This window comes from Peromyscus maniculatus, chromosome 5 (genome assembly GCF_049852395.1).
Source record: "Peromyscus maniculatus bairdii isolate BWxNUB_F1_BW_parent chromosome 5, HU_Pman_BW_mat_3.1, whole genome shotgun sequence".
In the NCBI taxonomy this organism is placed as follows: Eukaryota; Metazoa; Chordata; class Mammalia; order Rodentia; family Cricetidae; genus Peromyscus; species Peromyscus maniculatus.
In genome coordinates this window covers 56,384,551-56,408,467 of record NC_134856.1, presented here as the reverse complement: position 1 = coordinate 56,408,467, position 23,917 = coordinate 56,384,551, and the positions used below count along the sequence as shown (strand labels likewise).

Below are 23,917 nucleotides of genomic sequence, written 5' to 3'. Positions count from 1 at the left end.
AGGTAACTAACCACAGGTAGACATAACACACACACACACACACACACACACACACACACACACACACACACACACACACGGAATCACTGTAAACAGGGAAAGTGAGCAGTGAGTGCTTGGTCTCTGCCCTGGCCAGGCCCATCAGGATAAGGACAACTGTAGAACTTAGTCCTCTTTTTGTCTGGGGGTTGGAGGGGACCTTGCTCGTGCCCCTCTGCCCCTCCCCCACGTGTACACACATATGCACACACTCACTCTGAATTCACCATTCCTGTGCTTGCTGCCCCCCTCACTCCCACCAACTGTGCTGAGCAAGGCCCTGAGTGAGGTCCCTCCCGAAGGCAGGCTTGGGGCAAGGGATGCTGCACGCTCTGTAGTGAGAGTTAGCACTGGTCATCCGGGGTCCACTGAATAGTGTTTTTAATTCCAACCCACTCCTTAGACTCCTGCTTTGATACAGAGGCGAGCCACAACTGGGAGACAAAGATGAATGTACGTCTGTAGCAGGGCAGCTGGAGGTGGCTTCCCCACCCTGGCAGGAGAGTGCTCCCTCTGCCTGTGCTCCAGGTTCTCCTCCACCACCCCCAACTCAGTCCTCTCCTGAAGCCCATAGAGAAGGCCTCAGTGAGATTATCTGCCATGGAGCCAAGGATGGGATGTCCTGTTGACCCTCACAGTATTTCTGGGGGGGGTGTCCCCAGGAGAAAGCCCCCTTGGCTGGGCCAAATGGCCGTGTCCAGACAGCACATCTGCTCCTGGCTCTGCCTCTCATTGATGTCCATACATGTCTGCCAGCCGGGCAAAGCGGGGGCCCCAGTCCCGGAGGTAGTCATAGTCTTGGTCCTCATCTCCCAGGCTGGATATGATGGAGCTCAGTGTCCCTGCCACAGAGCCATCTCCCTCGTAGTCATAGATGAGAGCTGTGTCGTAGGGAGGCACGCTGGGGTCGCTGTCCGCAGCCTCCAAGCCCTGTGGAAAAGCCCCCACAGACCTCAGGACCACTAGAGACAAGCCAGAAGCCTTCTTAGCCATCTTCTCAAGAGGGATGGGTGTAGAACATCTCCCACTACCCCAGTCTTTCCCCATCAGCGTGGAGAGAAGCTGTCTCCTTGTTATACGTTCTCCTCCATCCGCACACCCCAGCCTCTCAGGAACCCTTCCATAAGCATCTGGCCTCCTCCAGAGGTAGTCTTTCCACTGCCACCCTGTCGTCTTGGAACCGGTACCTGCACTAGGCTTTGCACCCCCAAGAATACCCCTGATTTGCTGGGAGCTTTCTCTGGGCTGTGTGGGCAGGCCTGTTAATAGGACGTTCCTGGCATGGCTCAACCTAGCCATCTACCCCACATTCTGATCATCTTTTGTGCAGACAGTAGTCATTCATGCAGTGTTCCACTGATGCTCTGTCCAGATGACTCCAATACATGTGCTGCCCACGCCTCGTCAAGAGTAAACACGAGGGAAGAGGTCAGGAAACATGCAAGGGTATGCCCCACAGCGGGACAGGAACAGAACTGTGAAGGCCGTGCTGGCTGGCCTTCTGTGGCCATGCAGCTGCTTATGTTCCTCTGCAACCCACAGAGTTTGGAAAGTACCTGGCCCACCTGCACACTCACCCTCTGGTGCTTTCTTTCCTAAGGCTCAGCCAGGGTCCTGCTGGTGAGCTTACCCCGATTCCTGTAGTGTGAGGACTGGAAGCAAGGTCTGGACACGGGTGTGTTTGTGTGCATGTAAGCACACAAGTATGCCTGTGCCCATTCTGTAATCAACCCCAGGGCACTTACGTCGCTGATGAAGTTGGCAATGTCAGATGGGCTGGTGGGAAGCACTCGATGTGGCTGTGGCACATAGCTGAAGGGGGCATCCCGGCGAAGGGGTGGCCTGCCTAGAGAGCGGCTGGTGGCCCTTGGTTCCACTGGGTGGCGCAGCTGGTTTATGTCATAAGCGTCCTGTGAGCCAGAAAGCAGTTCCGTTCAGAATAGGGACCACCTGGTTGCCAGACCTACTAGGAGGCTGGCGGGCATTCTAGGGACTCCTTCCCAGGGCTCAGTGTGTCTAAGCCATCATTCCTGTTTCCTTACCTGATCCTCTTCCCCACCCCCTTGCTCATCGTAGTTAAGGATGTTGTCCCGAAGGTCCTCTTGTAGCCCATGCAACAGACTCTTGTCCCGTGACTGCCCCCGGAACCGTGTGCGGAGCGCAGCAAGTAAGATGAGAACTGAAGAAGGAAGCATGAGAGACTGGCTGCAGTGTGGGCGCTTGGAGGACTTAGGGTGCGGAAGGGATCCAGGACAGAGGGCGGGACCAAGGACCCACACTCACCGAGTAGGACCACGGTGCTGGCCAGTACAATGACCAGTGCGCCCAGGCTTACGCCCACACCTCCTGCTCGCAGTGCAGAGGCCCCTGGCAGGCAAGCGCCGTCAGTCCCACAGCGACACACAGTAACGTTCAGCGTTTGCTCTCGCTGCTGGGGTGGCTCCCCCGAGTCCTGGAGCAGCAGGCTCAGGCGATGCAGGCCCTCAGAGACCTGATGTCGGAGCCTCAAGCGTGCATGGCTCACTGAAAAAGGTGCAGAGGTCAGCACAAACTCCAGGATAACCCCGCTCTCTTCCCGAGAGGACCAGAGTCACTGGGTGCCAGGCTCTCCACTACCCATTGAGTACTGTGGAAAGCAACCCGGGGTCCCGCCCGAGGATGTAATCATGGTGGTACATTCTGTCGGCCTATCTCCTAGGTCCCAGGGTCTTGGGGGCAACACACCGTTAATCTGGCTGAGGCTCCAGTTCCGGCTGAGGTCTGGGACCCTGGGGTTCAGCTGGAAGTGGAAGGGAGCCCCGTGCGGAGGTAGGTCCTCATCTGTGGCACCCAAGAGGAGGCCAGGGCCCTGGTCTGGTTTACTGCACAGGCTGCCAGATGGAGGAGGGGCCAGTGCTGGGGCATGGTCGTTGACTTCTAAGATCTCAATGGACAGGGTGCCCGTGGCTGTGCTGGGAGGCATGGCTGGAAGCAGGGGGATGCTGGTCAGCTCAAGGCCAAGCCACAAGCTACCCTGTCAGTCCACTTAGGAAAGTGGGGGGTTGTGGGACAGGGACATCACCCAAGGCAAGGCTTTGCCCTCACCATTGTCCAGGGCCAGAATGATGGCCCTGTACCAGCCGTCCTTCAAAAAGGGTGAAGCGGGGCTCAGCACCCGCTGGGTCTGAATCCTGCCTGTGGCCCCGTCCACTTGCAGCCAGTCTTCTGGGTCATAGTCCTTGGAGTAGCTGTTGGTGGGGAGGGGGAAAATGGGGTGAAGCGCACCCACACACCCAGACATGGGCTCACATATCATATATACAAATACCTATTATCACATACACACCCATATATTTCTGCCAGGAGCTGTGGTTACCCAGCATTCAGCCTTTGAGGCCTCCCAGCCCCTAGTTAACTTTGTTTTCTTTTTATTTCATTTTATATTTTAAAATTTATTTATTTGCACGCCTGTGTACATGCATGAGCACCATGACATACAAGAGGTAAAAGGGCAATGTGCAGGAACTGGTTCTCTCCTCTGACCAGGTGGGGTCCAGGAAATGAACTTATGTGGTCAGGTTTGGTGGCAAGCACCTTAACCCACTAAGCCATCTTGCCAGCCACCAACCCCCAAAGCTGGTTATCTGGCCCACCTGCACATGAGGCGGGCTGCTGTCCAGTGCCCCTCAGCAACTGGCAGTCTGCAGTCCACCTTTCTCAGAGCTGGTACCATGGAGACACTGTGCCAGGCTTGAGACCAGTGGTGAACTTAAGGCATTAGTAGCTCTCCCAGGAAACAAGGGTCCATGAAAATGGACAGGTCGACAGTCAGAGACTGGCTAAGAACAGTCTTGGACTGGACTATGGATCCTTTTTGGAGCCCAGTCCTGCCCTATGGGGTGTGGTCAATGCACATGTACACATAGGTACCTGAGGGACTCAACACACCATAGACCCCCCCCCCAGGGATGTACACCAATGGCCTTTCTCTTTCACCCTCACAATCCAGAGGTACCCTCCCCAGGAATGGGGCCACCGATCCCTCTGCCTGACCCCCAGGACCCCAGGGCACCCCACCTGATTCTCTGCAGCTGTTGTGTATCAGGGTCTCTGGCAGAGAAGGTGGCCACGGAGGTGCCTGGGGGGGCTCCTTCAGCTACGCTTGTCCTCAGTGGGTTCTCTGGAAACACTGGAGCCTCATTGGTGTCCTGAACCCACACACTGACTCTGGTCTGGCCCCGCCGGGCCCGGGGGGCAGCTGCCTGCAGTGGGGCCTCATTCTGCACAGACACTCTGAGCTCATATTGTTCACGGCTTTCATAGTCCAGGGGCTGCGGGAGGATACCAGAGACTGCTGAACTCCCAAGTACAATCTAGAGAGCCTTTCCCTGGGCCTGTCCAGAGAGCCTGTTTTTCCTTCTTCTTTAAACCTTGGTACAATAAAAATTATGCAAGACTCAAATATTAATAGGTAACAAGATGCATTCCTGTCACTCCAAATGAATTTGTTGAGTGTGGGATGGCAGCTTCATGTGTTACTCAACAACTACAGTTTTCGTACATAGTTGGGTGGTAGATGTGCCAGCTGATGCTAAGCAGAGGGGCCATCCTGGCTCACAGTGGTCCCCTACCATGCAGGTTTTGAGAGTAGCATGCAAGAAATTCTCCCTCGAGAGTTCCAATCTGCCTCAAATTGTCTGACCAGCTTCTTGCAATAAATCTTCAAATGCACCAGCATCCAGATGCATATATGTCTACGTATGTGATTGCCTATACCTGTATTATTCATGGTACCTGCTTCTCTGGTAGGAATGGGACTCATGCTGGTGCAGTTCTCCTTGAAAATGTGGGACTCTCTACTAAGGAAGGAGAAGGGTATAGTAATGGCCTCCTGCTGCCCAGTTCTGCCAGAGACTTGTAGTCAGCATCCAGTCCCTCGCATGACCTTACCCCAGGAGGTCAGCTAGCACAGCTCTACCAGTAAGGGACCCAGGGCAACTCAAGCTGCAGGAAGATGCCTGTGCCAGATTCTAGCTGAGGGGAATGTACATGACAGGGACCGGCTCACCTTGACCACAGACAGCACACCTTCATTGGTCTTGGGGTCTGTGTAGATCTTGAACTGCCCATCAGGATCACCTTCCAGGATGGTGAACCTGGCCACCCAGTTAGGGGAACCAGGCAGGTCTCTGTCCTCCACCTCGAGCCGTCCCACGTCCACGCCACTGACAGCTTCTACAGCCTCCATGAAGAACTGGGAGACCCAGCCCGTTACTCACCAGATTTGAGTGGAAATAGAATGCCTGGCCCTATGACCCAGGGCTCCTTCCTTGTTCTGGCCTAACCATGCTGCTCACCACAGGATATTTCACAGGGTTGTCTGTTCCTGAGCCACTGATCCCACCTGCTCTAGCTGTTCCTGGATACAGGACCAACTACCTTCCTCACACAGCAAGGGTCTAGGAGACTTACTCTGGGCTGAGGAACCTGAGGGTGCCATGTAGCCGCTTCTCTCTAAGGAACCTCACATGTAATCTGTGTTCCTGGAGCCCCTCTATTTCAGGTTCCCTATTCATGCACTGCCCTGCCCCAAGCCTTGAAATCACCCATCTTCACAGAGTCCCCAACTGGAACCTACAAAGGGAAGACAGCCCTAAGCTGGTGGGGGTGGGCGGAGGTGGCACCTCGTCCTTGGTGAACTCAGGGGCATTGTCGTTGATGTCATCTATGGAGATGATGGCCGAGGCTGTGGCAGTGAGGCCATCTCCTGACATGTCTGCCACCTGTAGGGTCAGGTTATACACAGCGACCACCTGGGAACAATGTGACATGAACTCAGAAGATGTGATACCTAAAGACAACCATTTTAAGAAGGCAGCAGAGCCACCTACAGGCTTACCCCTTACAGGGTCTGCCCCTGCCTCAGTCTGTGAGTGAACAAGAGGTCGGTTGTGGTACTGGAAATGTCAGCTGTTAGGGGCAGCAGTAGCAGATTGCTGGCTGAGAGAGCCACACCAGGGGCAGGGATAGGAATACCCAGGTCCAGCTGCACAGAGGAGCCTCAGAGGCATGTCAGAGCAGGAGCAAAGAAGAGCCAGGTAAGGGTACTAATCACAGTGCAGGCTGAGAGGTGGGAAGGCCTTGGCCTGTGAGGAGCCCCGAGGCTTAAGGAGACCGGAAGTAGGGAACCGGGCCCTCAGTTTCCATGGGGATGCCTCACCTCACGGTCCAGCCCCACTTGCACTGTGCGGATCTCTCCAGTATGCTCATCAATGCTGAAGAACTCAGGGCTGCTCTGCTCCAGGATGGAGAACCTGAGCGCTGCATTGTCTGTCTCGGGGTCATCAGCGTCTGTGGCCTCAGCCCTGGTTACGAAGGTGCCTGGGAGGATGGGGAAATGAGGTCAACCGCCATGGGGGCAGGTGTGGGGGGGGCACCCAGTTGGTGTGGAGTGTACACACATTCCCTAGGTCTGACTATGAGCACAGAGTGGGTAGCCTGCTTTCACTACTGTTTGTGTGTCACTGGGGCTGACAGTGTGCAAGAGCCTCAAGTCCATGGCACGCCCGCTGCCTCGCCTATACAAGGTTGACCATTGCAGGAGCATTTCAGTGAAGCACCAATGTGTCTTCCACCAGATGCTAGGTCAGTGAGTGGCGCTAATTTGCTGGGTCGGAGTGCTAAAGCCACTGGGAACCTCAGACAGCCTTGAGCCCTGCTATAGGTGAAGGAAACATAAATACATAGGTACAGAGCAAAGCAGGTTCCTAGCATCCTCCAAGGTGCTGCCGACAGGGAAGCTGAGGCCATTGGGAAGGTGCTGCTGGTCAAGGCCCCAGCCAAGGATGGGTCCTCCTCACCTGTCGCCCACTCTCCTCTCAGAAGAGATTCGGCCTGACCCTCTCTCCAGAACAGATGTAAGAAAGCTGAGGCAGTGGAGTGGGTCAGGGTGTGAGGACAAGCTTCTGGGCACCCTGTATCCCAAGCTCTTGACTTGCTCACCTGTGATGTCATTTGTTAGACGCCCTGTAGCAAATACCAGCCAATGCTTCAGGCCTACCTTGCACAAAAGGAGCTACTGGTGGGGTAATTTCTGCAGAGTACCGGCCCCCCAAGCTGAAGCCAAGGACAATGCTTCCAGCAGGCTTCTGAGTCACGGGACTGATTACCAATCCTGTGCTCTGGGAGTGTTCTCTGGCAAGCAAGTAAGGAAATGTAGGCATGAGATGCCAGCTCCCCCATCAGAAAAGGGGCTGCAGTGTGCTGTGGAGAGGGGAGCCTGGGCTGACCTGGAAATAGAGGCATCTCTGGGAGCTGGAACCCATGTGCCATGATTCACATAGGTATGAATGAGTTCACATGTAGTGTTCACACGTGCACATGTCCAGATATGTGTGTATTCAGACATGAACACATTTCCCAGATGCATGGAACATCAGACGATGGTAGCAAGAATCACAACTCCAGAGACTAGATAGAGCAAAGGCTCAGAGGTTAAGAACACTAGCTATTCTTCCAGAAGACCCAGTTTCATCTCTAGCACCCACGTGGTGATTCACAACCATCATACCTTCAGTCCCAAGAGACCTAATGCCCTCTTCTGGTCTCTAAGCACCATGCATGCACATGGCATACAGACAAAACACTCATACACATACCATAATAAAAAGAAAAAGAAATACAATGCTACAAGTCTACCCAGAAGAAACAAGCCTTCCCCACACAGTGGGGAGAAGGGCCCCAAAGGACAGTTCTAGCCCATGACTGTGGCACTAACAAGTACCACAAGGACCCTGTGAGGAGCTGAGGCTGTCAGGAGATGCTGGAGGCTAATGAGAGACATCAGTCTGGGCCGGGACTGTGAGCGAATATCTGTGCCCTGGTGCCAGGCCTCTCCTGCTCTCCGAAAAGGGCTGGAGCAGAGCTGAGGCCACCTTCAGGAACAACCCCTGCTGGGAAGGGCAGGTGGCCAGAAAACGCTTGGGCATGCTGGCCAGGCAGAGATGGAAACACCCAAACAAGCCCCTTGCGGCTAACCACAACTGGGATGGAACTGGGGCCAGCCCAGCCCCATATCCACTCACACACCAGTCCCTCCCTGCTCCAGGGGACCGTAACGGCCAAGTACTGTGTGGGCCTGGTGGAGCTGGGAGGCACACAGGGAGAGATGACAAAATCAGAAGAGGCACAAAGAAACGAGCCTGGTAAAGACAATGAAGGACAGGTTGCGGGACTAGAACACCTGACCCAACTGTTCTCTAGCCTTAGAAACTCATTATGGAAATTACAACGGGATAAGGTCAGTAGACGCCACGCTGGGGTGGTACGCACACGCATTTCCTGACTTTGGTAATTACAGAGAGCTGTCAGAACACACTGACATTGTGAGAATGTTCAGTGTCCAGTCCACAGCCAAACTGCTGAGTGAGAAGACAAAAAAAAAAAAAAAAAAAAAAAGTGTGTGTGTGTTAACTGCTGCAATGGGAACACAGGAATTGTTTCAGGCTTTTCTTTAAGTCCGAAATTAGGTCAGAATAAAGATTACAACTAAATGCACACTGCTACTTTAAATCTTGCAAAATGAGTAAATGAGATGGAATAGAATGAACCTGAACGGCAACGCAGGGCAAGCTTCTGCTGCTCACATGCTGTGGGCTTCCTGAAACTTACCCAGTCCAGGTTTGAACACACTGGGAACAGGCAGTGAGGAACGGAGCAGGGGTGGGCATAGTGCTCTGCCTGGCCCTGCCCAGCCAGACCGCCCGAGGAAGGACAGGACTGGTGTATGATTTTGAAGGGGTACTTGGGGCAAGAGCAGAGTCTCATGTAGTCAAGGCTGGCCTCAGATTGGTTAGGTAACTGAAAGCGACCTTAAACTCAGGCTCCATTTCTTAAGTGCTGGGCTCCCAGGCAGGTGCCATCACAACTGACCCGGTTATCTGAGACCAAACTGCACCTGGAGCATCCACCAGAGGAGGCGCTGCTCGGCGCTGTGGGGTTTCCTCTGGAGGGTAGAAACAACACGGGGCAAGCTCAGGCTCTGTGCATTCACTCAACAGGACTGAACGGTTCACCGAAACGCTCAGCTTCATGGTATGCAAAGTTCACCACCATGGAAGGGGGAGGAACACCTGGAACACAGCCACCCAGGGGCCTTTCTGTGCCAGTCAATTGGGGGGGGGGGGCGGCGGGCGTTGAGACAGGGTTTGAAGGTCAAATTCATATTGACATGGAAGTGTGAAGGAGACTGCTTCCTTACACTTGACCTTTTGGATGACCTTTGAATTGCCCATTGTGCAGTGTTAGTGTGAAGCTGGTGTGCATGCTAGACAAGCACACACCAGGGAGCAGGGGGCAGGGGGTAGCTGTATCTCTATCCTTAAACCCTTGGTTGTGGGGGATTCTGGACTTGGACTTTCTGAAGCCCCACCCCATGGGCGGGGTCTGGGCTCCCACCTCACCTGGGATAGCACCCTCCAGGATGCGGCCTCTGAACACATCCTGTAGGAAGGCTGGCCGGTTGTCATTTTGATCCACCACAACGATCTCCAGGTCCGTGGGTTCCTCCAGGGTAGAGCCACCCAAGTCCAGGGCAAAGGCCCTTAGCTGTCCAAACAGATGGCAGGCAAGGGCTGGCTCTGTGTCTCTAAAGCCACGCAGAAGGATCAGCAAGTGCCCATGGGCTGAACATAGGTGCTGACCACATGGGATGGAGTGTATGTGTGGGCATGCACCCTTTCCCTGAATGGATCCTGATTTCTCCCAGCACACAGGCTACAACCTCTCTCCTTGGCTGCCAGGACACACACTGCATCATCTTGGGGATGAAATAATGCACTCACCACAGTTCTGGGTTTATCTCCCTTACTCTATGTGGTTTGGGCTTCTGTCAAAATTTTACTCATTCCTTCTTCTTCTAAGACAGGGTCTATGAGCCCTGGTGTCTTAGAACTCGGTAGACCAAATTGGCCTTGAACTTACAGAGATCTGCCTGCATTGTGCCTAACTTAATTCATTTTACTTTTTGGAGCAGGGTCTCACATGAGCTTACAACATTTTAACCTGCTTCTTTTTGGAGAATGGCATGACATAATTTCCAAACACTCAGGAGGCAGAGACAGGAAGCCAGCTAGAGATACACAGCAAGACATTGTGAATCACATTTAAAAAAAAAAAAAGTCATCTAATGGATTCCTCTGTAAGAATGCCATAGTAATCTCTTAATTTGGAATAATGTCTAGAGGATGTCAAAGAAATCTTGGAGCCAGGTGTGGGGGCACACACCTTTAATCCTGACACTTGGGAGGCAGAGGCAGACAGATCTCTTAAGAGTTTGAGGCCAGCCTGGTCTACAGAGCAAGTTCCAGGGCAGCCAATGCTACACAAAGAGAAACCCTGTCTCAGGGGAAAAAAATAAAGAAAAAAGAAATCATGGTCCCTGGAAAAGTGGAGATAGAGAGCTACCCTGCTCCAGCCAGACAGGATGCAGTCCACAGGGTCCTGGTACAGTACTTGGTTCCTAGTGGTTTTACTTGGTTTTATTTTTGTAACTATGTAGCCCAGGCTGGCTTTAAACTCATGATCTTCCTGCCTTGGCCTCCTAAGGCTCATAGGCCTATAACACTATGCAAAGCACTATTGATTTATCATTTCTGTATTTAGTCATGTTGGGGATGGAATCCAGGGCCTTTTCATGTTAAACAAGCACACTACATCTCGGCCTGGCAGATGTCTATGTGCAGAGAACCCAAAGGAGGCCCTGGGTTCTCTTGGCCATGTGCACACCTCAATGTGACTCTTACCTCCCTTTCTAATCCCAACACTGTAATGGTAGTGAGGCCCCTTGTTGGCCAATCAGTCACACCTCGGAGATCATTTTCTGCTGCTGACGGTAACACTATTGGGAATTCCTGATGACATACCTATCCACCAACAGAACCTGGATCCAGAGAGAACTGGCTGTCGTGCCATCAGCTTCAAAGATGCTCTCCCCTCCAAAGGAACATCCAGCCCTATTTCATGGCCTCAAAGTACCCCTATGTTAAGTGGGAACATGATCCCAAACACTGAATCCTCAGATGTGGGTCCTCCGCGGACCAGATCTTGCTTCAGAAGCATCTGACCTAGAGCCTGTCAGGTGGGCAGCAGAGGCCTGAGCGGGAGGAAGAACCCTGGCTTCCAACCAGGCCCTACCCTGAAGCGATCTGTCTTCTCACGGTCCAACATGGCGTTGAGGTACACCCGTCCAGTGAACTTGTCGATGGAGAAGACGTTTTGGGGCTCCTCATCCACACCAGGCCCCTGGATGCTGTAGATGACACTGCCCAGCTGTTGCTTATCAGACTTGATCTGTAGAGCAGGAATGAGGTTAGTGGGGGCCAGAAAGCACCCCGACACCTTCATGTTCTTCCCAAGCTAGATGTGCAAAGGTCCAAGGCTCTGAAGACCAACACATTTCCCTCCTAAACTCAAGCCCTACTCCAGGGCATCCTGGGGTCTGGTAGCCGGGTACATTCTGAGTATGTAGAAGGCTGACTGTTCATATCACAGGTCTACTTGTACTGGTGAATAAACAAAGCATGTCTTCCAGGGGTGTAGAGCCTGGGGCATGTCCACTGTCGTAGCTCAGGGTGCACGTGACCCAGGGCTATGGGAACCTTGCTTTTGTTCCAGAAGCTCAGAGTGGCCAAGTGGGAAAGTCCTTCCAAGGCTGTACACCTAGCTCTCATCAGCAGATGGAGCTCCCCCAGATCCAAGAAGACCTTTAGGAGATGAGGGAATCTATAGGGACACCCCATCCCCTCTACTTCTCTTACCTGCACCAGTGGGTAGGGGAGGCGTTTGTGGTTCTCAGACACACTGATGGGTGGGATGACCCAAGCTCTCCGCACGCGGCCTGGGGCCGGTGCCCGGCGCCAGGGGTACAGGGTGCTGGGCTCTGGCTCGGAGACTGCCCAGGACAGGCTAAGGCTCTAAAACAGATGAGACACAGTCATATAGGGTACAGGAACACCAGGGTAACATCATTCTTGGGGCTGTGGTTGGGCCCTGTACCACCTAGTGATGTCACCACAGAGAATACAGGCTATGTGGGCCTTGGCAGCCACATCCTGGGGTGTTTAACTCTCCAAGTTCCCATCTGGGTGTTTCCTCTCCCATATGCCTGTCCCCTCTCCTTGACTAGAGCCCAGAATACAGGCTGTGTCCACAGGGTCAGCAGACCCCTAGAAGAGCCAAAATACAGGCTGTGTCCACAGGGTCAGCAGACCCCCTAGAAGCAGAGAGTTTGTTGGTTAGTTGGAGGTAATGTGAGGGTCTGCACTTTTCCTGAGGTCCCTAAATGGTCGGGTGCAACAGGGCCCAGGAAAGTGCCCAGGGGGCAACTCTTGCTCCCTAGGAGTGAGGGCCAGGAGGATGTCGGGGCCGGGGACTCAGAACCAGGGCCACTGAATTAGATGGGAGAGGACCTGTGTCCTTCCTCAGCCTCACAGCTTAAATGTCACAAGTTAACAGTAACAGCGCCTGCTTTTATTAGAAGAGACCAAGTGAGGGGAGGGCCTCCTAAGCATCTGTGTCCAACCTTCACCCAGACAGACTCATTCTAGCCACCCAGGGCAGCCAGACCTGAAACCTCCCTCTGCCGCCAGGCCTGGGGCTTGATCTCAGACACTTCCAGAAACCGGGTCATGGAGTCCAAGAGTGGCCGGCTCCTCTGCTACAGTCTGCAGTGTGAACAGAGAGGGGCCATGCTCAGGGCACCTCATCCAAATTCTCAGTATTGCTTTGCAAAAGGAATGTCCAAACTATCAGACCCCCCAGGCAGTCGAGGAGTTTATTTCAAGCTGTGTTGTAAAGTGGCATCTTAATGTCTGTGGGCCTCGTTTGCTGGCCAAACTGGTCTGTGATGAGGATGAGGGTATGGTGCAGGGCCAGGGAAGACATGCCCTACAGATGCCAGGGACAGGGCTGGGCCGCAGCCAGAGCTGCTCCAGGTCTAGGGTGGGACAGGGCTTGTTGTGTGGCTGAACTGAGGGGGTAGCTGGGAAAAGGGACGGCCCGCTCAATGAGTCGTGCGATTTTCCTAACTGGACCAAAGTTCTGGAAACTCGGGATATACTCTTTTCCTCCTCATCACACCCAGCAGTGACCCCCTAGAAGTGCTGACCCAGAGATGGCTCGGTGGATAAAGACACTTGCTCCCAAGTTGGGTAACCCGAGTATGATTTCTGGAACCCAAATGGCAGAAAGAGAATTGACTTCCACAAGTTGTATTCTGACCTTCACATGGTATGTGTATGCTCCCACCACAAAGAGGAAATGTAATATAAAAGCAAAAAGCAGTGTCTGGGGGTTGTGTGGCTGCAGACAGGAGATGAAGTCAAGTCTCTAAGCACGGAGGACGCACTCCTGAGTCCCATTCTCCCAAACCCACTGCATTACCTGATTATGATCACAGATGGTCCCACCCCACAGGGGTAAACTACTGATTGGAGGAGAGACTCATTGAGTACACAACAGAATGCACATCAGCCCCCCAAAGGCATCCCTAACCTGGTACCATCCTGGTTCTCACAAGTGGTTTCCGTCCCTGCTTTCTGGATGGTTCTCCCCTTGAGCGCCCTGTCTTTCAACTGCTCCTTGCTCCACTCCTTAATTTGGAGGGATGATGAGAATCAGTCATCCGATGACTTTGGGGACACCCTTGTGAACAATGGCTCCACTGGTATTTCTGAAAGACCCCTCACCCCAAAGCACAGCCCGGTAGAGGCCGCCATGACGGGTGTGGTATGTTGGCCACATACTGATGTTACCTTCCACAGCATGGGTTGGCTAGGAACAGAGCCGAGCGCTACCTCATACTTCCAGGATGCCGGGAGGTTGTCAGGCCAACGCTGGATGGGACGCAGCCTGGCAGGATTTGTGGAAGTGGTGGATGCAGGGGGCTCTAGCACATGGGACTGCTGGGTGTGGAAATGCTCCTAGCCTTTATAGCTGTCCATGGCTGCATTCCCCCAGGCCCACAGGAGCACCCAGGGCAAGCAGAGGGGCCAATCCTTCAGATGCCTTGCTAGCCTGGCCTTCTTGTGCCCGGGGCAGGGCTTGGGAGATTTCGGTCTCCACCTCAGGGCTGTTCACATGGCTTCTCTTTACATTTATTTTGGGGGCAGAGGGGCACGTGTGTGGAGGTCAGAGGACAACCTAGAGGAGTCAGTTCTCTCCTTGCACTCTGTAGGTCCTGGGGACACACTTGGATCTTAGATGGCAAGGCCTTGACCCACTGAGCTGTCTTGCTGCCTGTTACACCCCTCCCCTTGGGTGACTTCCCTCCTGACAGGCTCTGTGCTGAGGAGTGGTGCTTTCCCAGACACTGTCATGTCCCGAGTCTGTCCCGTCCACAGGTGCGGTCACAGAACACACGATGATGCGAAAGTAGAGCTGTGTTTTCCACTCTGTCTCACTCTAGTTCCTGCAGGGAACTGCTTAGGGCCAGCAGCGGCCTTGGCTGTGTGCAGTACCAGATGCCAGCTATTAGAACTATGCCCAGCCTTAGCCAGGATGAGACCCAAGGGGTCCCTGTATGAGAACTCACAGGCAGTAGGGGTTCCTGTGTGGAAGCAGCAGGTCCCTGGGTGGGAGGAGCTCAGACTCCCAACTGCCCTCAGCTCAGACTGCTCTATTTTGTTGTTTGGTTTTGTCTTATGTAGCCCAGGCTGGCCTCAAACTCACTATGCAGCTAAAGAGGACCCTGTACTCCTGCCTCCATTTCCCAAGTGTGTGTGCCTGAGTCTATGTGTACTCTCCACACACAGGTCCCTCCACTTCCCAGGTGTGTGTGTGCCTGGGTCTATGTGTACTCTCCACACACAGGAGCCTCTACTTCCCAAGTTTGTGTGTGTGTCTGGGAATATGTGTACTCTCCACACACAGGAGCCTCCACTTCCCAAGTGTGTGTGTGCCTGACTACATGTGTACTCTCCACACACAGGTCCCTCCACTTCCCAGGTGTGTGTATGCCTGGGTCTATGTGTACTCTCCACACACAGGAGCCTCCACTTCCCAAGTGTGTGTGTGCCTGACTACATGTGTACTCTCCACACACAGGAGCCTCCACTTCCCAAGTGTGTGTGTGCCTGACTACATGTGTACTCTCCACACACAGGTCCCTCCACTTCCAAGTGTGTGTGCCTGGATCTATGTGTACTCTCCACACACAGGAGCCTCCACTTCCCAAGTGTGTGTGTGCCTGACTACATGTGTACTCTCCACACACAGGTCCCTCCACTTCCAAGTGTGTGTGCCTGGGTCTATGTGTACTCTCCACACACAGGTGCCACAAAGGCCTCCCTCTTTGGGGTCACCCCATCTCTACCTGGGACGGATCCTGGGGCTGCCCGTGTGGAAGAGGGTCCTGGATGGTCCTCAGGACAGAACAGGGCTGAGGTGTGTGTGGAGGGCAGGGCCGCCACACACAGGTGCTCCAAACACAACACTGGATGTGCAGGCCCCGCCCTCAGCATGTCTCCCACGTGGTCAGGGCCCCATCCTTTCCCCAACGTCACCACCTCTGTTGGAGGAAAGCCTGCCCCCAACTACCTCCCTCGGAACAACAGTCGGGCTGGTATCAGGTGCTCCAAGGATATCCCGCTCACAGCTTTCACGTTTATGCCCACACCTAGGGACGCTCCCACTTGGCTCCACCCCAAACAAGGGAGTTGGGAGGCCCTGGCAGGGCCCAGAAAGCAGGCAGCCCGTTTCTCTCATAAGAATGTCATGTGGAGGCTGGAGAGATGGGTCCATGTTTAACGGCACTATTGCTCTTATAGAGGACCGGGGCTTGACTCTCAAAACTCACATGGTAGCTAACAGCCGTCTGTAACTCCAGACCAAGTGTGGGGAGGGGATCTGACATGTTCGGACCTCCTCAGGCACTGCATGTGTGTGGTATACACACACAGCAGCAGGCAACTCCCATAAAAATAAAGTTAAAAATGATAAGAAGGTTATGTGACCAGCATTTACACGAAGGGAGTCCTGCTGGCACGTTGGCCCATACTGGCACCACCTCCTCCCTCAGGGTCCATCAGCTCCGTGGCTGCCTGACCGACTGCTCACTCTGCGCAGAGTGGACAGCTGCCCTCTGTGTGGAGTTGCCAGCTGGCTACCTAGTCCTGCCCCCCCCCCTGGCTTCTACTAAGCTCAGTCTCCCCTTCAGCTGAATCCGTGGTCACAGAAGGAAAAAACCAGTGGCTGGGGGGGTGGGGGGGATGCTCTGAGGGCAGCAGAGGGGGAAGAGCCAGCCAGCCAGGAGGCCACTTGGATTTCAGCCTCTCCATGTCTCTTCCTGCAGCACACATAGATGTCCAAGGCCCAGGAAGGTACTGGCCCTGTGGACGCCTGCACACAGCATTTGGACAGAGCCCGCTTTGAGATCAAAGGCTTTGGCTCTGTCTCTGTTCTCCTGTTTTCCAGCCCAAATGTGGTAGCCATGCTGGGCTACCTCCCAGTGGGTCCTACCAGTGGGACCCTAGCTACCTACTCCACAGCCCCTCCCGGCCGCTGAGGCCACCTGCAGTCAAGTCCCATCATCCACTTGGTCCTCGAGTCCAGAGAGCAGAGGACCCTGTTCAAGATGGGAGCATGAGTCTGAAGGGGCCAGAGTCCTGCCTGGGCAGCTCTGTCCTCACAGATGGCAGCTTGGCCTTAGAACCTGCCAAGGCCAGCACACACAGCCACTTCTAGGTCAGAGCGGGGTTCCTACCAGGCACACACCTGCCTGCTTGGCATGGGGAACCTGGGCTACAGCTTCCATGGACACAGGGGCTTTTGGCCAGAGCTTGATGGCAGACCCTGAGATGTGCCTGGGAGCTGCCTTGGGGGAAAGTCTAGCTCCATCTCCCCCACCCCCCAAGGACGGCAGATGGGTTGGGATCTGGAGCTCTTCATGACACCTCAGGGTGGGAGAGTGGAAGCACCTTAATTCATAGCTCCAAGACAGGGTCAGAGAGGCTGAGTTGTTTGCCCAAAGCCACACAGGAAGAGTTGGCACCCCAGGGCATGTCGAGCAGATGCCATCTGTAGTGCCTGACCTGCCTTGGGCAGGGCTGTTGAGAATGGGAGTTCCCAGGCTCTGGAAGCCCCTGTGGCCTGGGAAAACCTTCCACCCTCCCCCTGGTCCTGCTTCCTCCCCCAGCTGCTCCAGCCAGCAGCAGCCATGGGCTTGGCACCCACTGGGTGTGGTCAAGGCAGGGCAGTCAAGGCAGAGCCTGGGAACCTTGGGTCTCTAGCTTGTCCACAGCCCAAGTTCATGAGGTCACAGAACCACAATGCCTTGGCAGGGCCCTGTGCCCAGATCAGAGGCTGCAGTGGTATGAGTAGGCGACCAATGGGCAGGCCACAGCCAGCTTCCGGCTCTTGGAGGCATTTCTGTAGCCCATCCTGTGTCCTCTCACCCTTACCCCCTTCCCAGATGATGTGGCAAGACTGGGGGCCGCCTTGGGAAGCTAGGACATCCAGTGCTTGGGACAAAGCCACATGGCCCCAACTGGCTCATAGGCTCCCCACATCCAGGACAGAGGCACCTGGAAGGTGACTTGGTGGACAGAGTGCTCCTACACTCTGATCTGCTCCTCTGTCCCTCCATACCAAGCTAGACAGGAAACAGACTCTCTTCCCACAGTAGATACCCAATGTGTCCCAGCTCATCCCAGCCCTGCTCCTGACCAAGAACCCACCCAGACAACATTCTGGAAACCCCTTGAGCCATCTGTGACCACTGTTCTGAACCTATACTCCTAAGTCAACTACCCTCTGGGGTCTTTCTTGACCCCCAACCCCAAGGAGCTGCAGGGTGAGGAGGGTCCTGCCATGCATGAAATAGGTGCTTTGGCCAGGCTTACCAACACTACCAATGGGAACAGTATCAGCCATCGCCAGTGTCCAGCCCTCCTGCACTCCCCTGCACTGATCCTGGGCAGAGGTTCTGGCGACAGGGAGATAGTCAGTGTCCTGGTATGAGAGCAAGTTGTCTGCTCCATCTTGGCAGAGCTAATGGCCTGGTATGGGGGTGGGGGGGCCCAGGAAGTCCCTGCACTGACTCTCCACAGGCTTCTCAGGCCTGCACACCTCCCACAGGCTGGAATCCATAGCCACTTCATTCCTGGACAACCAGCATGCCAGGAATGAGCCCAGCTGTTGGCCTGGCCTAGGGTGGCCCCACATTCCCTTTGTGGGACCACCCTGTCCAGCTGCTGCAGCCATCAGAGAATGAGGAGGGGGCAGACAGGCAGCTGTTGCCCCCGATCAGACTAGGCCTGCCTGTCTGACAGCAGAGAGTGGGTACAGTGCTCAGAACCACAGGCAGCCTCCCTCTGTGGCCTAAGTCACTGGAGGCGGCGGGCTGGACCTGCTGGAGATGAGGCCCTTTTCCCAGCACCAGCGAGCAGTCCCTGGAATATGCTGAGGCCCATCTTTCCTGCAGAGATCATGTGGCTTCCTTAGTTCCTAGACAAAGGTGAGGCAGGCCCACTCAATGGACAGAGGTCTCCAGACCATCCACACTCCTTCTCAACCCAGCTCAGACTGAACCCCAAATGCAGGGGATGAGGTCAGCTTTCAGAGGAGGAGTGTGTGTGTGTGAGAGACTGGGATTAGATCCCAGGCTTCAAACACGCTAGGCAAATATTCTACCACTGGTTACATCCCAGGATGCTTTTATTTTCCTTTTGAGGCAAGGAATCAATAAATTTCCCAAGCTGGCTTTGAACTTGTGGCGCTTCCAGCTTCAGCTTCCTGAGCAGCTAGAATTACAGGCCTGGGGGAGGGGGTTCTCAAGACAATCCAACCCCCTGCTGCTGCCCTGGAGTTCAGGAAGCTAAGGTTTTGGAGGGAACCTGGGTGGGGAGGCAAGGGAGCAACGTGTGAATCCACACAGACCCACTACCTACCTCCAACCTGAAGAGCCCAAGACAGAGCTACTGGGCCAGGGTGGCCAGGGAAAACCTAGTAAGGGGGGAGGCAGGAATGACTAGAAGGCAGTCCCAGGACCCACGTGTGTGGATGAGAGTGGACAAAAGTGTGAAGGCTGCGCAGCGTGGGGGAGGTGGGCACATACATGGCGGCGGCGGCGGCGGGGAGGAGAAGTTCCTCTTGCACTGGAGGTAATCTGAGTGCTGTTGTGAAGCAAGATCAGGAGGCCTCAGGGGCTGGTCCCTGCCTCCACCAGACTCCCGGGCACTCCAGATGCCTAGGGCAGGGGGTGTTTTGCAGTTGCCCTCACACAACAGAGAGGGAAGGTTTGGGGAGGGAGGAGAAGAAGGCTACCCAGCACTACCCACTCTGCAGTGGGTGTGCAAGAGACCCTGGGGCTTTCAAGGTGATCTTGGCAAGCTCCCAGCCTTGGGGGAGCTGGTGAAGAATGCCCTTACTAGAGTCAGGGGAGCCTCTGATGGGCCATGGTGTTATGCACAAGACTGGGATTCTAAGTAGGTCTAGAGGGTGCTTGGTCTTAGGTAGCCTGGCAGATGTGCCCAAGTGAGGGCACGAGGGTCCCCAAGGCCAGGGATGGAGGTAGTGGGAGATGCAGGGCTGATGCCCCAGGGCCAGCTGCTAGAGGGTCTTTCTGGCCAGGCGCCCATCAGCTGCCAGGGACTGAAACCTGAGTAGAGCTGCAAGGCTTGTGGGAATTTGAGGGGACCAAGAAAGTCCTGAAGAGGGTTCCCGGAGGGGATGGTCCCTCCTCCCCCATCACCACACACACACACACACACACACACACACACACACACACACACACAGTGCTGGCTGACCACTCTTGAACCACAGCGATTCTTTGTGCTTGCCACCTGTTGCCTCTGAGTCGCAGAGACTGCCCACAACCATATATTGCCATCTCTGTGGCAGTGGACCCTAGCAGGGGACCACAGACCCCTGTCCTGGCCTAGCCCAGGGCCATTGAGCAGCCTGTCTGGAGAGTGCCAACAGCAGGAGATATTGGGGACCTGGGCTTTTTCCACCCTTCCCTGTGCCATGTTAGGAAGACAGGGTACTAGGGATGGGAAGATCTGGAGACCACAGGTCACTACATCTCCAGGTGGACACAGAGGCACAGCAGCTGTCCTGGTCAGGACACAGCCAGTGTAAACTGAGTGTGTATTGGGCTGCTCTGGCCTGGAGTTATTTTCTTCAGAACCCTAGGTCCTGGAGGGCAGAGCTGCAGCTGCTCCTGCTGGCCAGGGCCATGGGGCAGGGACTCAGACACCACTAAGACCAACCAGGTACACAGACCCACTCGTATCGGAGTTGGGAGTTTCACAGATACCACGGGTTCCTGTTCCACCTCCCTGCCCCATGCTCCGGAAGACAAGGATCTCACAAGACTGACCACCACAGGCTCTGGAGGCTCGGGAGGCACTTGGAGTCCACTTCCAAACTGAGGGGACAGCCCGGTGGGTGTTCTCTGTGCCTCAGCAATGCTCCCCAGTTTTGAACCCTTTTGCTTACTTGAGTGCAGGAGAGGTGGGTCGCTCTCTCTGGAAGCCCCTAAGCACAGGACACCCCTTCCCACAATGCACCAGAGAGTGTGGCCCACCCCAGACCCTGCAGGCCGCAGCTCTCAGGTCCCCCAGAGACACTCCGGGCCACTGGGCCGGGAGGGGAAAGCTATCCCAAAGCTAGAGGCAGGGATGCCACGGGGCTCAGCAGCTTACCTGGGCGAGCAGCCCGAGGGCGAAGAGCAGAGCAGAACCCATTGGGACAGCGGTTGAAGGGCCAGACGGTCTGCGGGACCAGTGGGACGGCGCCTCTACCCCATGCGGAGAGCCAGAGAGCCACCGGGCTGAGTGACAGCACAAGTGCTCAGGGGCAGCGGGGCGAGGGACTGCACGTGTGCGGTGGGGCGGGGCCAGGGCGGGGCCAGGGCAGGGCTAGGGCTGAGTGACAGCACGTGTGTGTGTCCGGGGTGGGGTGGGGTTGTGGGCGTGGTTAGAGATGAGTGGCCGCATATGTGAGTGGGCCTGAATAGCAGCAAGAGAATGGTATGAAGATGCCAGGGCAGAGCCAGAGCAGAGTGATAGCTCATGGGCAGCAGGGCGGGGCCGAGGGTCTGGGTGACAGCGTATGTGGTCAGGGCCTGTAAAGTTTGGAGTTTAGCACGTGTGTACTGGGGTGGTCCTAGACTGAGTGACGGCATGTGGTGGAACTGGGAGTGGACACGGGTCAGTACTCGGTATGCAGTAGGTTGCCGGGGCTGGGGCCTCTGGCAGCTGTCCAGAGAGGCCCCGGAGTTGTAGAAGTCAATAATGGAGGGAGCCAGGCATTGTAACCCATATCTTTAATCCTAGTACCTGGGAGCCAGGGGGAGGCAGACCTCCGAGTTCAAGGCCAGATTGGTCTATATAGTGAGTTCCAGCCCAGCCAAGACTACATAGAAAAACTCTGTTTCAAAAATCAAAAAGAAGGGCCTGGAGAGATGACTCAGAGGTTAAGAGCACCAACTGCTCTTCCAGAGGTCCTGAGTTCAATTCCCAGCACCCACATGGTGGCTCACAACCATCTGTAATGAGATCTGGCACCCTCTTCTGTATACATAATAAATAAATCTTTAAAAAATCAAAAAGAAAACAAAAGAAAAGGAAGGGAGCCGGGCGGTGGTGGCGCACGCCTTTAATCCCAGCACTTGGGAGGCAGAGCCAGGCGGAACTCTGTGAGTTCGAGGACAGCCTGGCCTACAGAGCGAGATCCAGGCCAGGCACCAAAACTACACAGAGAAACCCTGCCTCAAAAACAAAACAAAACAAAAAGAAAGAAAGAAAGAAAAGGACGGGAAGGGAGAAGACGGGCTGTTAGGAAAGAGGAGCAGGAGGGTTGGGGACCAAGTTTGGATCATCCGTTCAGTTTCGCTCTTCCAGAACTCACCAGAGGCTCCTACCTCAAAGCCTTTGCATGGGAGATGAAGACCTCTCTCTGGATATAACCCAGGGCTCTCACTCCGCCTTTAGGGTTCTATCTAATAGCGCTCCACCACCACTGGGGTGCCCTTGGAAGGTGGTCTTTGTGTTACCACCTGGAAGGAGTTCTGGCGTAGTTGTGGGATGTCCTGGGGGCTCACTGCCTGGGGGAGGCTTGGGTACCAGGGAAAGAAGACTGGAGTAGGCCTGGGCTGTGGTCCATGATTGGGAGGTTGAGGCTCAGGTCTCACCTCACTGGTCACTGCCCTGGGCTTTGGCCAGAGCTCCTCTGCCCCCTCCCTGCATCTGGCTGTCCCTGGTTGCAATCCTTGTAGTCGTGAGGGGTCTCCAGGCCTTGAGGAGAAGGAGTAGAGTCATCCAGTGTTGCCAGGCAGACTAAGGTGGCTTGCACAGAAGAAAGCAGATGTTACTGGCTCCAAGGCTCAAGAGGGAGAGGAAGGGAGGGTATCCGTCGCTGCCAACTGCTCTGCTCCTCTGTCCTGGCCTGGGCAGACCCAGGGTGGACTGGTGGAGACTTGGTTGATTTTCATCTATTACTGAGGGCCCAGACCCTGAGCAGAAGGGACGAAGCTGCACCAGGCTAAAGGCCCCCAGCTTTGTGCCCAGGAGATCCATATGCCACCTGAAACCCATCTGCTCAGCCAGGGTTCTCAGCCCCACCACTGGGTGGTGCCCCAGTGCCCAGAGACTCCAGGCTGGTCGGGGCTCTTTATCCTCACTCTCCCCCAGTGCTCCTCCTGGTCTCGTGGCTTTACACACAAGCTAGAAGCTCTCAGCTCTTACACCCAGCTGACCCGATGGCCAGCCCACCCCACAGATCTACGTCAGCATTCTCGGCCCAGGTGGCTCTTGGTCCACCACAACACCCTTCCCACCACTTTGTCCCACTAGTCACTCTCACATACAACTACTAGTCCACCCCTAAGTCCTCTTGGTCCACCCCCTTCCTCCAGTGTCACCTTGTTCCCTGAGGTGCACTGTGTGGAGCACACCTTCCTTCCACTGTTACTCAGAAAACTCCTACTCATTCCTCAATGCCCAGTTCCAGGGATGCCCTCAAGGGAGCACCCTCCCCATCTCAACCAAGGCTGTTCCTTCCTCCTCTCGCCTTCTGATGGGTACAGCTCCTATGTGGTTTCCCTTAATATGCTGTGCTCTGGACCTGGGAGAAGGACAAGAAGAGGGAGGGGGGAGAGGAGGAAAGGGAGGGATGAGGAGATGGGGAGATAGGGGGAGAGATTGAGAATTCCCACACAGGATCCTGCAGACCAGTGAAATACTATTGTCAACCCAAGGAGAACACACCTCTGAATGTGTTGAGTATTTCCAGAAAGGGTTGACAGCCCAGAGAGAACCCATCCTGAATGTGGGCATCATCATCCCATGGGCTGGAGTTCTGGACTGAGTAAAAAGGGGGAACAAGCTGGGCAGCTGTCCTAGCTGGGGTTAGCATGGCTGTGATGCAACTCCATGACCAAAGCAACTTGGAGAGGACAGGGCTTATTTTAGCTACACCTTCAGGTAACAGTCTACACCAAGGTAAGTCAGGACAGGAACTCACGCAGGGCAGGAACCTGGAGGTAGGAGCCGATGCAGAGGCCATGGAGGGGTGCTGCTAACTGTCTTGCTCCCCATGGCTTGCTCAGGCTGCTTTCTTATAGAACCCAGGACCACCAGCCCAGGGGTAGCACCACCCACAATAGGCTGGGCTCCCCTCCGTCGATCACTAATTAAGGAAATATCCTCCCGTGCTTGGCTGCAGCCCCATCTAGAGGCATTTTCTCAATTGAAGCTCCCTTCTCTCAGATGGCTATAGCTTGTGTCAAGTTGATATAAAAGCCAGCGCCGAGGTCACCTCTAGCTTCCTGGACCCACCATCACTAGCATCCACCACTCTGCTTTTTGACTGCAGATGCAGAGTGACTTCCTCATCA

The 23,917-nt window shown here is 54.9% G+C and overlaps 1 protein-coding gene across 1 annotated transcript; it reads right to left on the bottom strand.

Annotated features, from left to right (window-relative positions):
* Positions 1–403: 403 nt before the first annotated feature.
* Cdh15 (cadherin 15) lies at positions 404–20,854 on the bottom strand. Its single transcript, XM_006987401.4, has 14 exons — positions 20,724–20,854; positions 11,835–11,990; positions 11,212–11,367; positions 9,480–9,624; positions 6,239–6,399; positions 5,703–5,831; positions 5,087–5,272; positions 4,096–4,349; positions 3,124–3,266; positions 2,764–3,003; positions 2,323–2,562; positions 2,082–2,218; positions 1,785–1,949; positions 404–969 (listed from the first exon to the last, which is right to left on the bottom strand). Exons 1-14 carry the CDS (start codon positions 20,763–20,765, stop codon positions 769–771), a joined length of 2,355 nt encoding a protein of 784 aa, XP_006987463.2. The 5' UTR covers positions 20,766–20,854; the 3' UTR covers positions 404–768.
* Between the last annotated feature and the right edge of the window lie 3,063 nt (positions 20,855–23,917).